The 14,201-nt window shown below is 41.5% G+C and overlaps 2 protein-coding genes across 2 annotated transcripts in view; both read right to left on the bottom strand.

The window, feature by feature from the left end:
* Window positions 1-10,644, bottom strand: part of pgm5 (phosphoglucomutase 5) — a 30,620-nt gene extending 19,976 nt beyond the window's left edge. Inside the window, exons 1-6 of the mRNA XM_004547208.5 lie at window positions 10,040-10,644; window positions 7,679-7,841; window positions 7,117-7,263; window positions 6,783-6,908; window positions 6,496-6,686; window positions 4,029-4,183 (exon numbers count right to left, since the gene is read on the bottom strand). Of these exons, the coding sequence (XP_004547265.1) occupies window positions 4,029-4,183; window positions 6,496-6,686; window positions 6,783-6,908; window positions 7,117-7,263; window positions 7,679-7,841; window positions 10,040-10,297 (1,040 nt within the window). The 5' untranslated portion in view covers window positions 10,298-10,644. The remainder of the gene's footprint in view (window positions 1-4,028; window positions 4,184-6,495; window positions 6,687-6,782; window positions 6,909-7,116; window positions 7,264-7,678; window positions 7,842-10,039) is intronic.
* A 961-nt stretch (window positions 10,645-11,605) lies between these two features.
* On the bottom strand, window positions 11,606-14,159 carry foxd5 (forkhead box D5). Its single transcript, XM_004547207.2, has one exon. It carries the CDS (start codon window positions 12,859-12,861, stop codon window positions 11,815-11,817), a length of 1,047 nt encoding a protein of 348 aa, XP_004547264.1. The 5' UTR covers window positions 12,862-14,159; the 3' UTR covers window positions 11,606-11,814.
* Window positions 14,160-14,201: the final 42 nt, after the last annotated feature.

Raw genomic sequence — 14,201 nt, forward strand, 5'->3', positions numbered from 1 at the left:
CCTTTGTCCAATGCATTTACTGTCCATCTTCTGAGATCTTCAAACCATCTCAACTTTGGCTCTGTTACTTTGTCTCCAAATCGCTTAATCTGAGCTGTCTTTCTGATCTACTCATTTCTAATCCTATCCATTCATCCTGGTCACTCCCAACAAAAATCTAAGAATCTTCAGCTCTGCCACCTCCAGCTCTGCCTCCTGTTTTTGGCAGCACTACCATCGCCACACCACATATCATATATCATATGTATACGGTATATATATTTACAACCATCTTGTAACCCTCCCCTTTCACTCTTACTACTACTATCAGTCATAAATCCCCCCTGACACTCAGTACATACTGTATATTCACCTTTCCATCCTCCTCTGTCTCAGTTGTACACAGATTCTGTTGCTTTCATTCCTCCACCTCCACCCCTCCAGTCCCTCATCCACCTTCACCCTACTCTCACTGCAAGTCACAATGTTATCTGTGAACATCATAGTCCACAGGAATCCTTCTCTGTCAACCTGTCCATAATCACTGGAAACAAGACGGGATCTTGAGTCACTCCCTGATGTAATCCCACCCCGACCCTGAAGCCATCTGTCTCTCCCTACCTTCCTCTCTTGGCATTTTATTCCATGATTTTTCTGTTAGTTCTCTACAAGTCAGAGCTGAACATACTTTAAAATTAATTTTAGCATAATTATTGGAAGTGGTCATAGCTATTTTGGAGTGCCAATCTCAACATACCTTTGTGACATAATGTCAAAACAGTTTTCTAGGATTTTGCAAAGCTGTGTCAAGAATATATTTGCTATCGATCATAGTAAATCAGGCGATAAATGTGCTTGTTAGAGCAATGTTTATCTTTGCCTGCCTAGTTCTGTGTTCTTGATGCTGCTCTCCCTGCCTGACCTGATTTAAGTGGCCTTGTATGGCGTTACCCGGCACAGCGTCGAGGTCAATTACTCCTAATGTTCTCTGTCAAAGTAAATATAAAAGGTACTGTGTAAAGGTTTTAATCACTTTAGGTTCTTATTCATCATGCAATACCACTAGAGAGAATTAGTGGCTTGGTTTAATTACTAATTCTTTCCTCAGCACAAAAACAATCCCGATGACCACAACGCCAACGGTCATTAACAGCTTTCTGTAACTGTTTAGCTACAGCACAACATCAAATATTTGACCTTTCTACTTTGCCGTGCTAATCAGTAAAAGAGCTCACATTTCATGATCGTAACACGCACACCAGTGGCTCAATCCTACATCCTTCCATCCCTGGAACTGTGAAAAGAGAGGCAGATGTTTCCTTTACCAACATTTCCCACCCACTTTCCCTTCCTCCCTCACCGCGTCTTGCATAGCATGTGCACAAAGACATAAAATCACCCACGCACACACTCCAACCAAAGTGATAGATTTAAATCCAGCCTCCTGTCCACCTGAATCCAGTCAGTTTCCTTTGCTTATCTGAAAACAGTTGCATTCACTTTCTCTCTGTCTTTTCTGTTAACACACACTAACATACACATCAGCGCACAGAGTATATACACCATCGCATTTATCAAAGCTTTTATAACACAGTTTGCTTGACTTTAAACACATAGCAGGGAGGGAACCTCAGTCTAAACACTCAGAACACAGATACACACGGTCTCCTAAAACAGCCCACACTTGGACAGACTCCAGGGTCCGACTTCACACTACTAAGCACTTCAACACTTTCTCGAGTTTATCAGGTTCATGCCGTTATATACATAACATGAGTGTGACATGACGAACTCGTGTCACGCTCATACGAGCGGCAGTTGTGAAACTAAGAGTGGAACAAAGTGACACTGGTCAGCAACAGTGTCATTAATTACCAGTTAAGTGATCACAGATTTGCAGATGTAGTCCGACTAATCAAGTGAAATCATGTTAAACGTGAAAAAAATCAAAAGCCTGTGTTATGCAGTTTATTATGCATGATATTATCAGTGGGTTAAGTATTATCTATAAGGTTGCTTCTACTTCCCAACTAAATTAAAGTTTCCAGTAGATAAATGCATACTATCATCAATACAAAAGGGCAAGTGCTCAGAAAGTAGACAACGAGAGATAAAGATAATATTAGAAGAAGAACTGAAAAGCGTGTGTTGGAGGCATTGCTTCGCGCTTCAGGGTTGCAGTGGGACATGTGACATTTGTGTCTTGGGTATCAGCCTGTGTGTGTGTGTGTGTGTGTGTGTGTGTGTGTGTGTGTGTGTGTGTGTGTGTGTGTGTGTGTGTGTGTGCGCGCATGTGTGTGATGAGGCCAAGCTGACTGGGGAGCCAGTGTATGCAAACCTTTCAAGCAACTCATTCAGTGTGATTATTAGGGCTCAACATCATAAGACATGACCTTAGGCAAGGAGTAGTGCAATATCAAGGGATGCAGTCTGTGTGTTTGTCTGCCTTAGTGTGCAACAGCACCATGTAAATAAAGATAACCAGCAATTCTGTGATGTAAAATTCCAATTCGCATACAATGGGGAAATAATTATTTGATCCCCTGCTGAATTTGTAAGTTTGCTCGCAAAAAGTTATCCTTCTCTAATTTTTATTGTAGTTTCATTTTAATGGAGAGAGACAGAATATCAACCAAAGATCCAGAAAAGAACGCAGTACATAACAGTTATAAATTGATTTAAATGTCATTGAGTGAAAAAAGTGTTATCCAAAAGTAAAAATGACTTAGTACTCAGTGAAGAAACCTTTGATCACCAGATTTATTTGCTGCTGCTTGGCAACTCACAAGTTTAGCTCCCTCCACTCATTTTCTATAATGTTGAGGTCTGGGGACTAGCATCTAAGCCCCTCCATGACCTTAATGTGCTGCTACGGCGTTATGTTTTGGGTTACTGTCATATTGGAAGACAGATTCATGACCCATCTTCGGTATTCTTTATGAGGAAAGGATCAGATAATTTCTTTGTAAATTAGCAAACTTACACATTCAGGAGGGGGAATGACAAAATTGTTTCTCTTACTGCCTCTAAGCATCTCTCACAACTGTGAAACCCAGATGGATCAGGGTTGGTAATAGCATCACTTCATGTGCCTTTCAGCAGTTACACACAGTAAAGGATTAGTTCTTTCACACACATAAAGACACACATGAATAAATGAAATAAATTTCACGGATGCTGTTTAGATTTTAAATCACACATGGTGGTTTAAGAAGACAGTGTGACACATCACTGCCCACCACAGGCCTCTCTTCATCAAGTACCCTTTTAGGAAGGAGTCTTTTGAGCTAAGAGTAACTTCATCGGGATAATGTAAAATATTGAAAATAGTGATTTACTTTCTTAATCTCGTCCAAATGCTTTTGGAAGTCCATTACCTCACTTTAGTGCATCTTTAATGTGTCTAGTTCATGGACACAAAATAAATATGCACCTATACGCTTCTTCTGGTAGAGGGTCAGATTAAATAAATATAGGCAGGGGTCAAAAGGAGGTTGTGTTGAAAGTTACTAAAAGGGAGGATGAAATCTTTGCACTTCTATAAGGTCTATTATTTATAAAATATTAAATCAGGATGTTAAATGTTTTAATGTAGTTAGGTAGCACATTTTAAACAGCTAAACTTCATGACTGCCATCCATATACATAGTCTTTAGCAACTATAGTAGATTCATCATTCATCAAACGGCTCCCTTGAGCAGCATTCTGCAGAAGCGTCAGCGAGGTGCTGTGCCGGGATCTCTCCTGCTGGAACAATGTTAATGGAGATGACTTTGGCGGTGATCACGTCCTCTCACTCACCACCCTCTGCTTAGCTTTACCCTTACATAACACACAGTATTTATAGGGGGGTGAGTAAGTGTGTGTGTGTGTGTTTGGTGTGTGTGTGTGTGTGTGGGGGGGGGGGGTGATCTCACAGCTTTATTCATAGTGGGTGTCGTCCCTCTCCGGAGACTGGGCTGATGCAGGAGTTTGTAGGAAGAGTGTGGGTGGTGTTATAGAACTTCTTACATCTACTGATTGTGTGTGTGTGTGTGTGTGTGTGGTACCTATCAAGGGCAGCACTGGTGGCCATACTTCGAGCAAATCCTTTGACGCCATACTGTCTGAAGTAGGGGATGGTGGAGAGGTTAGCACCCATGATGGCCACTGAGTCCGATGGGTTCACAAAGAAGCCATTTTCTCCAAGGATCATGTATCGGTCCTGAGAACACGACAAAACCATAAAGTGCTTTGTGAGTCCTGTGTAGTTAGTTAGCATAACTGCATTAATTAACCCTTTTTATAGTACATGTATTGCCAACAACCCCCACAAAAAGACCAAAACAAATTGCTTAATTCTCCTCAGGCCACCATTGTTGTATGTCCCTTCATTACAATGAATATAGCAACTCTAGTTTATTTTGAGTCGGTCCCCAGCACTCCATCCTGCTGCCGTAAATACTTTTGAACTCGCCAAATAATGACTTAAATAGTAATGAGCTGAATTCTGCTGAAGGGATAGGAAAGCTGTCACATTTAAGACACTGATTAGAACATTGTTGGTCTTTTCATGAGCGTTACTGATAATGAAGAAACATAAGAAACAACATCCTTTAAGGACAAAGTGTGTTTGTATCACAAACATTCACATTACTATAAATGATCTTTAGTAGACGGTTACAAAACATAGAACAGTACAAGTAACAAATTCTCAGTACTATCCCCCCACCCCCCAGGATTCATTATTACTGTGGGGAGCGTAGAAGATATCGGTTACTATATATCCCCAAAAAAGAAACATCCACCCAGTATGATAATAACCACCGGTGCTAATCACAGTGGAGATACCGATCCTTGGGGGAGAAACAGAGCAGATGTGATGTAATTCTCCTGATGTTACACTACTAAGCAAACAGTGTGTGCCTGTGTCTGTTTATACAGAATAAATGTCTATTGGATGACATTGTGGAAAAAGTGAGACGCCCGTTGGATTATTGTGCATGCACTGCAACTTTGCACCCATTGCCTTCACTCCTGAAATCAACGTGCAATTATAAACAAATAAAAAATAAATAAGGATTTCTCTGCTGCCTCTGGCTGGAGTCAATATCTTGGATTTAGCTTTTATAGCAATAAAAGTCAGCTAGGCTTAAAGAAATGAATGAATAGATTGTGGAGCAACATGGCATGTAAATACCACAAAAAGGATCTATTTAATTATTTAATATTATGGATTATTAGAGATATTATGTATGTATGAGAACTAAAACAGCCACAGCCACTTAAATATGTTCTTAAATATGATCCCAGCGCACACTCAGGTCAGTATTTTCTGTTTTTTTTTTTTAAATATATTTTTAAATGACTTATTAAACCAAATTTTGAAGGATATTTGCAGGAGTCCAAGTTACTAAAGATCTCTTCATGCATTTTCCAATCCCTGTATTTTAATTTCCTTTTAAGCCAAATCCAGTTGAAGGAATACTGGACAATTCACAGGGGGCAGCTCATAATGTTCTTTAGGAACATCCTCCTGTGCAGTACAGATTAATAAGACCTCAGAAACATCCCTAAAATGTACAGTAAGTGATTTCGAGTATTACCTATTAATTTTTGCGCACTTCTTCCTTTGTCCTGGTTAATAAGAGTGTTTGCAGTACAACACAGATCAAAATAGGTTTTAGTGGAAAATTGCCGGTCATCCTATTGCATGTTATTTTATCCAGTTTTTGAATAACTTGGGGGTCTGTGTAAACGTTTCAAATGTCGCCTTAAATCTGTTGTTTTTTTCACGGTTGTTTGTTTTTTAAGGCAAACAGTACTGAAGCAGCTTTCCCCTCAAGACAGCCCAGAAGACATCCTACATGACTTTTGTCATTGTGCAGAAAATAATTATCTATATGTAAGAAATTGGTTCTACGGTTATGTAACTTTCTCCCTGCTCCCTTTTTTCCGGTGTAAATTAGTAGCCAGTTGTCAAAGGATGAATGTCCTGGGCAGAGGTAAGCTTAAGATTACAATTTTTCTTTAATAAAACTTTGAGTTTGAGTTCTTTAGGTCTTGCGCATGTTTCACAATATAAACAGTGAAGCCTTTCTGTTTCCTGAAATAATAGAGGGCTTTTAATTTGAAACTTAAACAGGAAATCTTGTTTGTATAAAGCGTTTACTGCGGTAACCAAACATTAACAGAGGTACGCAACACACTCTGTGATTACTGAATTACATTAAAAGCCACTTCTGGCCATTCCCTTGTCACAGTGGATTGCCACAGTAGGTAGCACTGTTGTTTTGTTTGACTTGGCAGTTTTATGCATGATGCCTTTCCTGACAAAACCCCCAAAGTGGATTTGTGTCTTCAGGTAGAATTGTACCAGCAACCTTTCATTTGTGAAGCAAATGTGTAAACCACTATTATATGGTACACTTGAAAGTATCAGACCATGGGTGCAGTGCTTTTCAGCACCACTACACCCATGTAGTCTTGAATAAATGATTGCACATTCTGGAGTAGGACTTCAACCAAATGGCTTACCCCATCTGCATCAAATGCCGCCCCAAAGCCAAAGTCGCCTCCTTTCATGGACTCTACCAGAGAGGTGGCATAAGTCAGGTTGGGCTCAGGAGGTCGGCCACCAAAGTCCTCCAGAGGTACACAGTTTACAGCAGAGTTAGCAGGAGCTCCCAACTCATCACACAGAATCCTACGTACATAGGGGCCCATCACTGTAACAAAGCAAAAGGTGAGTAGAAGTTAGCAGAATAATATGAATAACAGTAACTGCAGTGCAGGGCTTACAGGACGTATGCTGATGAACTGACCTCCGTTCATGGCATCTATGTGTATTTTAGGCTGATCTGGTCCTGTGAGGAGACTTTTAATGGCAGTGAAGTCAAAGATGTTTCGTAGCATTTGTAGATACACTTCAACCGAGTCTACAATCTCCACTGGATAGAGACAGAAGAACCTGTTAGTACTGGATGAGAGTATGTTTTTTTTCTGTGCATTTTGAGTGACAGAAAGAGGGGTTCTACTAGCATCACACAACAGGAAAGTTTGTAGCAATGTGGGGGAAAATCCACGCTTGTGGATAACACTGAAGAATTCAGAATGATGCAGAGAAGCTTTTTAACTAAACATGCACGAATGTTGTACCTCTGAAAGGTTTGAATTTGTTCTCGAGGTCAAACTCCTGTCTTCCGAGCCTAGAGAGATCAATGCGGAGATCGGGGCATATGGCGTACTCCTCGAGTGTCCGGCTCACCTGGTAGATCCTCTCCATCACTGTGTCTGGAGAGGGCCCTGCCAGACAGAGAAACAAAGACAATGAAAAATGCATCCCTCACTGGTGTTACAACTCCTGGCAGTGCAAGAGTCTTTGGATACATGCATGAGTTTACTTAACTGCCCATCCAGGAGAAGGTGTGGCACAAAGGCATGCTTAGAGAAACTTGTAATGTTATTAAAGTTTTATTTGGTGCCCTAGGTTTTTTACAAATCTAGGGCACCAATCTTTAACAAATCACCTGTATTTGTCAATTCTGATATCACACTCCATTTTATATCATGGCCTAGGAGCCAAGTTGTAACATTAGCATTAATTTTTGCTGTAATATATATATTTTTTAAATCAAATTGTCTCAAACTTCTATTTTTGACTTTAAAATTTCTAAATAAGAGTCAGATGGAAAAGCAAATGTATTTTCTAAATCCTCACCTCCATTTGCCACATTGAACTTGATTCCAAAGTCTCCTCCAGGGCCTCCAGGATTGTGACTTGCCGTGAGGATAATCCCTCCAATGGCCTTGATCTTCCTGATGATGCAGGAAACCGCAGGGGTGGACAGGAGCCCACTGTGGCCAATTACCAGACGACCAATCTGTGCATCACCAATATTAGTGAGAAGCAATAATGGTTTCATATCATGGCAGATATCACCTGGTCTAAAATCATAATATAATATAATATCTTTGTGTTTCAAAAAGAGTCATAATGCTTTATAAAAACAGAATGCAACATATTTGTAAAAAATGTTAAAAATGTTTGTTCCATTTTCAATCAAACATATGCTTTGAATTTTTTTTTAAATCCAATCCATTTGTTTCTCTCCTGATTTCAAAAAGTTAAAAATCACTTCCTGTCCCAAAGAATCTTGTCATTCTGCAGGCGACTAATTGGCTGCCTGCTTTAAAAGGCAAATGATCTCCCTCTAGAAGGATGCCTAAATAACAGAACTACGCCTCTATTTATACTAAAGTGGTAATACCACCAACATAATTCTCCTTCTCTAAATAAAATTGTCCTCACTGGAGAGGAATTTGCTCTCCTGGCATCCTCTAAACATCCGGGATGTTGCATGTGTATATAAAGGACAGATCAGAAAGTGAGGGAAAGCAACAACAACAACAACCTTTATTTATAGAGCACATTAAAAGCCTAGGCATACCAAAGTGCTTTACAGAAAAACAATAAAATAATACAGTTAAGAGCATTAATATCAAATATAATAAGAACAGCAGACAATGTTCACAGTAGAAAGCCACTAATAAAATGGACTGCAGCACATAGATTATAGCAGACCCAGTGCCGCATGATAGAGAACACCAAGAATGAAGGAATAGTAAAAAGTTAATGCAATAGGTCGCAGTTAACAGTCAGCATTTAACGGGTAGAAAAGGCAAGTTCAAAAAGATAAGTTTTAAGGCGTGCTTTAAAAGAAAAAATAGAATCAGACTCCCGAATGCCAATCGGGAGGCTGTTCCATAACTCAGGTGCAGCAAAGGCAAACGATCGATCGCCTCTAGATTTCAACCGAGATCTGGGCTGAACTAACAATAACTGCGAGGATGACCTTAAAGCCCTGGCAGGGACATAAGGGTTTAAAAGTTCCTTAAGATAGGTTGGTGCAGTATTATTGATAATTTTAAAAGTAAGCAGCAAAATTTTAAATTGAATACGGTATTTGATAGGCAGCCAATGCAGCTCAGCAAGAACCGGAGTAATATGGTCAAACTTCTTAGTTTTAGTTAGAATACGTGCCGCAGCATTCTGAACTGTCTGTAATCTATGTAGAAGGGTAGCATGGAGACCAGAATAGAGTGAGTTACAGTAATCTAGTCTTGACGTTACAAAAGCATGAATGAGCTTTTCTAAGTCATTAGAAAAGCTCATTCCATTTGTTAGGAAAGCCCTAACAAATGGAATCTTCTCAGTAACCAGTGTTGAGAAGGACAGCACATGCACTGGGTGGGTAGTTGGCAAGTGTTTCTATTATCCTTCTGGTTCTTTTCCTTGCAGTATGACAGAGGATCCCCAGCATGTAGACTTAGCCCTTGATAGATTGAACACCGAGGTGTAGGCAGTGTGTTAGCGGTGGTGGGGGGCAGACGTAGGCAGGAAAATAGAGCAGGATGGATGGAAGTGCTGATAAGGCTGACACCAGAAGACATTTGGCTGGACCAGCAGAAAGAATTTTTTTTAAACGCACTGATCCCCAAAACAAATTATATTCCTTTCCAATTTTCCTTTGGAACTTTTCCAAGCCAACTGCAAAGATCTCACAGCCTAAGAGCTGCAGGGACTTTCCTCCTCAGTGCCTCACTTTGTCTTCTTATTTTAACCTATTTGCAGCTGACTTGTTAAATTCAATTCAGCAGGTTTGTATGTATCAGTATCAACAATTACTGCAAATGTGAAAAAACTATAAGCGACTGCACAATTCTGATTTATTATAAAACTCCCAAAGTCCCACCAGAAGTAGCAGAATAACATCTGATGACCCTAAATTTCCCAGCCCAGTGAATTGTTCCATCTCTGTGTTAATGATTTAAACATATGTGCAGGTCAAAAGAAGCCATAGGCTACATTAACATCCTGAGTTTGTTGGTGAAGTTGAATAATTATTCCGCTGGTCTTCCATTCCAACAAGAAGTGTTTTTTCTAAAAGCGTTTAAGCCTGCTTGTAGTAACTCACACCAACGCAGAGCAGAACAGTAACATTACTGCTGGTTACAAGTGACTCCTGCATGCTGACAGAGAGGAACAAATGCATGACACTGGTGGTCGCCCTATTCTTACCCCGTTTGCAGCTGCCATTTGCACTATCACCTCGATGGCAGCTCGGCTGAAGTAGCGGCCGTCGCTGCCCACCACCATGGTGCAACCCTGTCGGTCCCGCAGGTCGATGGAGGACAGCACGCTCTGGATGTAGTTCTGCAAGTAGTTTTTCTTCCCCTCGAACACCGCAGTCTTCCTCCGCAGTCCATTGGTACCGGGCCGCTGGTCCTCGAAGGGGGCGGTTTGGACCGTCACCACCGGGATCGGGCTCGTCTCCATCCTCTTTAACCAATCAAGCAAGTTTGGTGGAGTTTTTTGTTTGTTTGTTTTGTTTTGTTTTGTAGGAGTTTACAGCACTGAGTACAAAAATAAGTTCGATAGAAACAGCTCAAAGATGCAACTTGTCAGTCTAGAGTGAAGTAAAGGTTGTTTCCCCACCGTCGAGGAAAAAAGCGGTGACAGCAGTCCCACACAGGGACGAAATGGCTATAGTGACAAGAAACAGCCAATCAAAAATGTTTTCACCTCGACCCAAGCCAGGAGTCGCATCCTATAGTACTGGCTGAGCTAAGCAGCCACCAGCACTCTCCTCCTCTGCTGGCGGACAACTCCCTCTTCTAATAAGCCTGAACAACTGACTATGAAGAAAAAAATAAGGGAGGGGTGGACTCGTCAAGACTCACAATCAGCTGAGCCTCCGGCCAAAAATAGACATCTGACTGATGGCAAAAGGGAATTGTGTCGGCACCGGTCTGCAACCGGACACGCCTGTGTGTGTGTGTGCTTTTCACTCTAACCCAGGCCATTACTATAGTCACAGAAATCTAGAAGTATCAGAGTGTACCGTTTTTATTTAATTGTTATTATTTTCTGAATTGAAAATGTTTTGATAGATCTTGAATTCTGGGTGTTCTGTAAATTCTTAAGTAGCCCATCCCATAACACGGACCAACTTCAGTGCGCTAACATCTGCTCCAATATTTTGGAAACAGTGCGACCTTGAGGCAGAATGGAAAAAGTGACTTTTAATTATCATTATTATTATTTTGTATACTTGATGAAACACGTAAACGTGAGAGTACCAATTAGGGATACAGAGTTTCATTTCTAAAACCTGCTAATTAACTTTCATTTGAGTGAGTTTCATTATTTTATCGGCAATGACCAGTGCGAGTTTAAGCCCTGCGTTTGTATAGCTTTTATTCATTTCCTGGTTGGAAATGTGTTTTTATAATTTGACATTGACTTACTTTAATAAAACCTGATTTTTGTCATCATTCTTGTAGCCTGCAGACTACAAGTGAGTTCAGTTGATCAAGAGGAAGCAGGCCAACACAATGTTGAACCCTTACGGTAAATACTGTCAGTTAAATTATAGTAAGTCATTTTTGCTGTAGCTAAAATAAAAGTTTGGCATCACCTGTACTTCAGGTACAAATATCAATAAAGACTACAGAAATATAGAAAATCTAAGTGTTTTTCAAACTTACACACAAACAATAATTTCTGCTCTGAGTAAATCCACATATAGCTCTTACGAGCACTGTGCACTGACTCAGATTATAACAAAACTTGCAATCGTTTCCCACATATTCATTTTATTTTGCCACGTTACTTAATAAAAAAAAACACATTCACATTGACGAAGTTTTCCCCTGAAGCAACCTTGACAAATATATTACAACACATCTTATTTACAGACATAACGCACATAAATATCATGCAATAAAAAAAACATTTCTTTAAGAAATGAGCTACGCCAAACATACAGACACTGTAAAGTGTTTTCAAAGGGTTCAGCAACGAGGGTACGACAGTCTGAGGTGCTCGTTTATAAAAGGAGCAGTGCTCAGGATGGGAGGAGGGCAAAACTGATTCCTTGAAGGCTGCAGGAGGGTCGGAACCAAACAGGCAGCAGGGCCAGGCATGAGTTGACCGTAACCGAGAGCACCGTGCGGGCCTTGCTGTGGATTTGAGTTGTGCTGACTGATAGAAGAGGGTCTGCTCATGATGCTGTCGATGCTGAAGGAGCACTTTGCCTGTGGGCCGGATTTCGGCTCAGCTGGTTCTGCTGCGCAAAGCTGTGCTCTTAAGTCTTTAGGCCCAACGCACTTTCCGTGGCTGTTCAGGGGTTGTGGTAGGAGGTGGTAGGATGAGGAAGGCATCATGATGCTTTCCTGCAGGGGCATGTAACGAATAGAAGAGGCAGCCGTGTGGCTTACCTGGCCAGTTATGCTATATGGGTGTCCGTACGGCCGGCAGCAGTTAAAGCTGGAATAAAACATCAGTCCGTCTTTGCCGAACTCGGGCTGGTTTCTCTTGAACCGTTTCCTCCGGCGAAGGAAACTGCCGTTGTCGAACATGTCCTCCGAAGCAGGGTCCAGAGACCAGTAGTTGCCCTTTCCCGGGTTTCCGGGCTCCCTCGGAATCTTGATGAAACAGTCGTTAAGGGAGAGGTTGTGCCTGATCGAATTCTGCCAAGCGGGAAACTTGTCTCTGTAGTAGGGAAACTTGTTGCTAATGAAGTCACATATGCCACTAAGCGTTAGCTTCTTCAGCGGGCTCTGCAGGATAGCCATGGTGATGAGAGCAATGTAGGAGTACGGGGGCTTTACCGAGCTGCTCTGGGCTTTCCTTGACGCCGGTGCGTCTGCGCAGAAACTGTTCTCGCTTTCCCCCGACGATTCTGGTTCTGAAGAGTCAAATTCCGCACCAGATTCTGCTGAGGAACCCGTAGAGCACTCATTTCGATAGTGGACATCCTCGCCTACTATGTCAATCGCATCCTCTTGTATAGGCAATCCGGCATGTTGTGAAGCTTCAAATTCACTTGAGAGAGTCATGGTCACACCTAAGATTTCTCACAAACGCGTAAAAACTAAACTGTGCCAAAGAGGCCTTAATGGTTTGCCGTGCGTAAAAACCAACAGGCCCCTCGACTGTGCGTAAAAGCGAATCTATTGATACTCCTTGTGCTATCGTGATGAGAGCTGTGGCTTTATATCCTAGTAAGCTGCTGCCCTGCAGGCCAGTCCCATTAACCCTCTGGACCTATCAGAGTAGCCTTACACCGCGGGGAGCCCCGGGAAGCAAACAAATGAGGAAAGGGGGATTGCGTGGTCCTGATGTGCGTAAGGCCCATTCACACAATACATAGAAACACCACGGTGCCAGTATGTTATTATTGTGTTTATTACGCGTTTTATTTCAGTTATACAAATCCTGGAAGCGGAGACGTTGCGCGCGCGCACACACACTCTTATACAAAAAACATTGCATCTGATTTACTAGTTGTTGGGTTTGGGTTTGTTTGTTTTTTTCGCTTTATGGTTGCCGGTATCGAAATCTTTGATTCTTCATCGACCTGTAACTGTCTTGTTCTAAGAAACAAATAACAAGTTAAAACTTACATTTTATATTACAAATCGCACAGCAGCAGAGTGGTGTGTGCGTGTGGGGGGGTGTCTTGAGAATTTTAACACCAGGTCTAGCACGTGATAAGAAATCAAGGCTTTCTCACTCGGAACCCCCTGTGGGTTCGTTTAGTTTGCCACCTCTGGATGCCCGTGGGTGGTTTGACCATGAAAATGGCCATGGTAGGGCTTCCCGCAGCCAGTTAAGAAAAGCTGCAGCAGTCGCCTTAACGAGGCCATCAGCATCAGAATCGCAGTCGGAAACGGCACAGCTGCACGGTGCGCTTTGTGTTTGCGCGCACCTTGGTTTTACAATCGCGACAAATGTAATGCAAAGCCGTTCTTAAAGCAAACCTGGCCGACATCAGACATGTGCTAAAACAGCGCTGCTGTAGCATCTCCATTGCAAATGACTAAGTTGGGGAAACTCCACCCATTTCTTCACCTGACAGGACCTACTGTGCGCGCAAGAGATGGTTCTCACATACCTGTATCAATGAAGGCTTAAGTAACAAATACCAAAAATAAAAAATAAAAATAGAGTAGCTGTATTTGTCAAGGGCGAATTTGTCAAGTGTTACAATCATCAACTAAAGCTGCAAGCGCTATTATTTGACAATACTGTGAGGCGCGCCCCTCACAGTATTGTCAAATAACTGCATTATTCAAAAGAAAATAAATGACACAGTGTATTTTTTGAAAAGGAAATTAATTTAAAGAAAACCGTGCTACTTACATTTATCTATTCAGAACAATATTTATAAGCAGTG

This window comes from Maylandia zebra, linkage group LG12 (assembly GCF_041146795.1).
Source record: "Maylandia zebra isolate NMK-2024a linkage group LG12, Mzebra_GT3a, whole genome shotgun sequence".
NCBI lineage: Eukaryota > Metazoa > Chordata > Actinopteri > Cichliformes > Cichlidae > Maylandia > Maylandia zebra.

Excerpts from the sequence above, each read along its gene's own strand:
- foxd5 (XM_004547207.2), bottom strand. The coding sequence starts at position 12,861 with ATGACTCTCTCAAGTGAATTTGAAGCTTCACAACATGCCGGATTGCCT.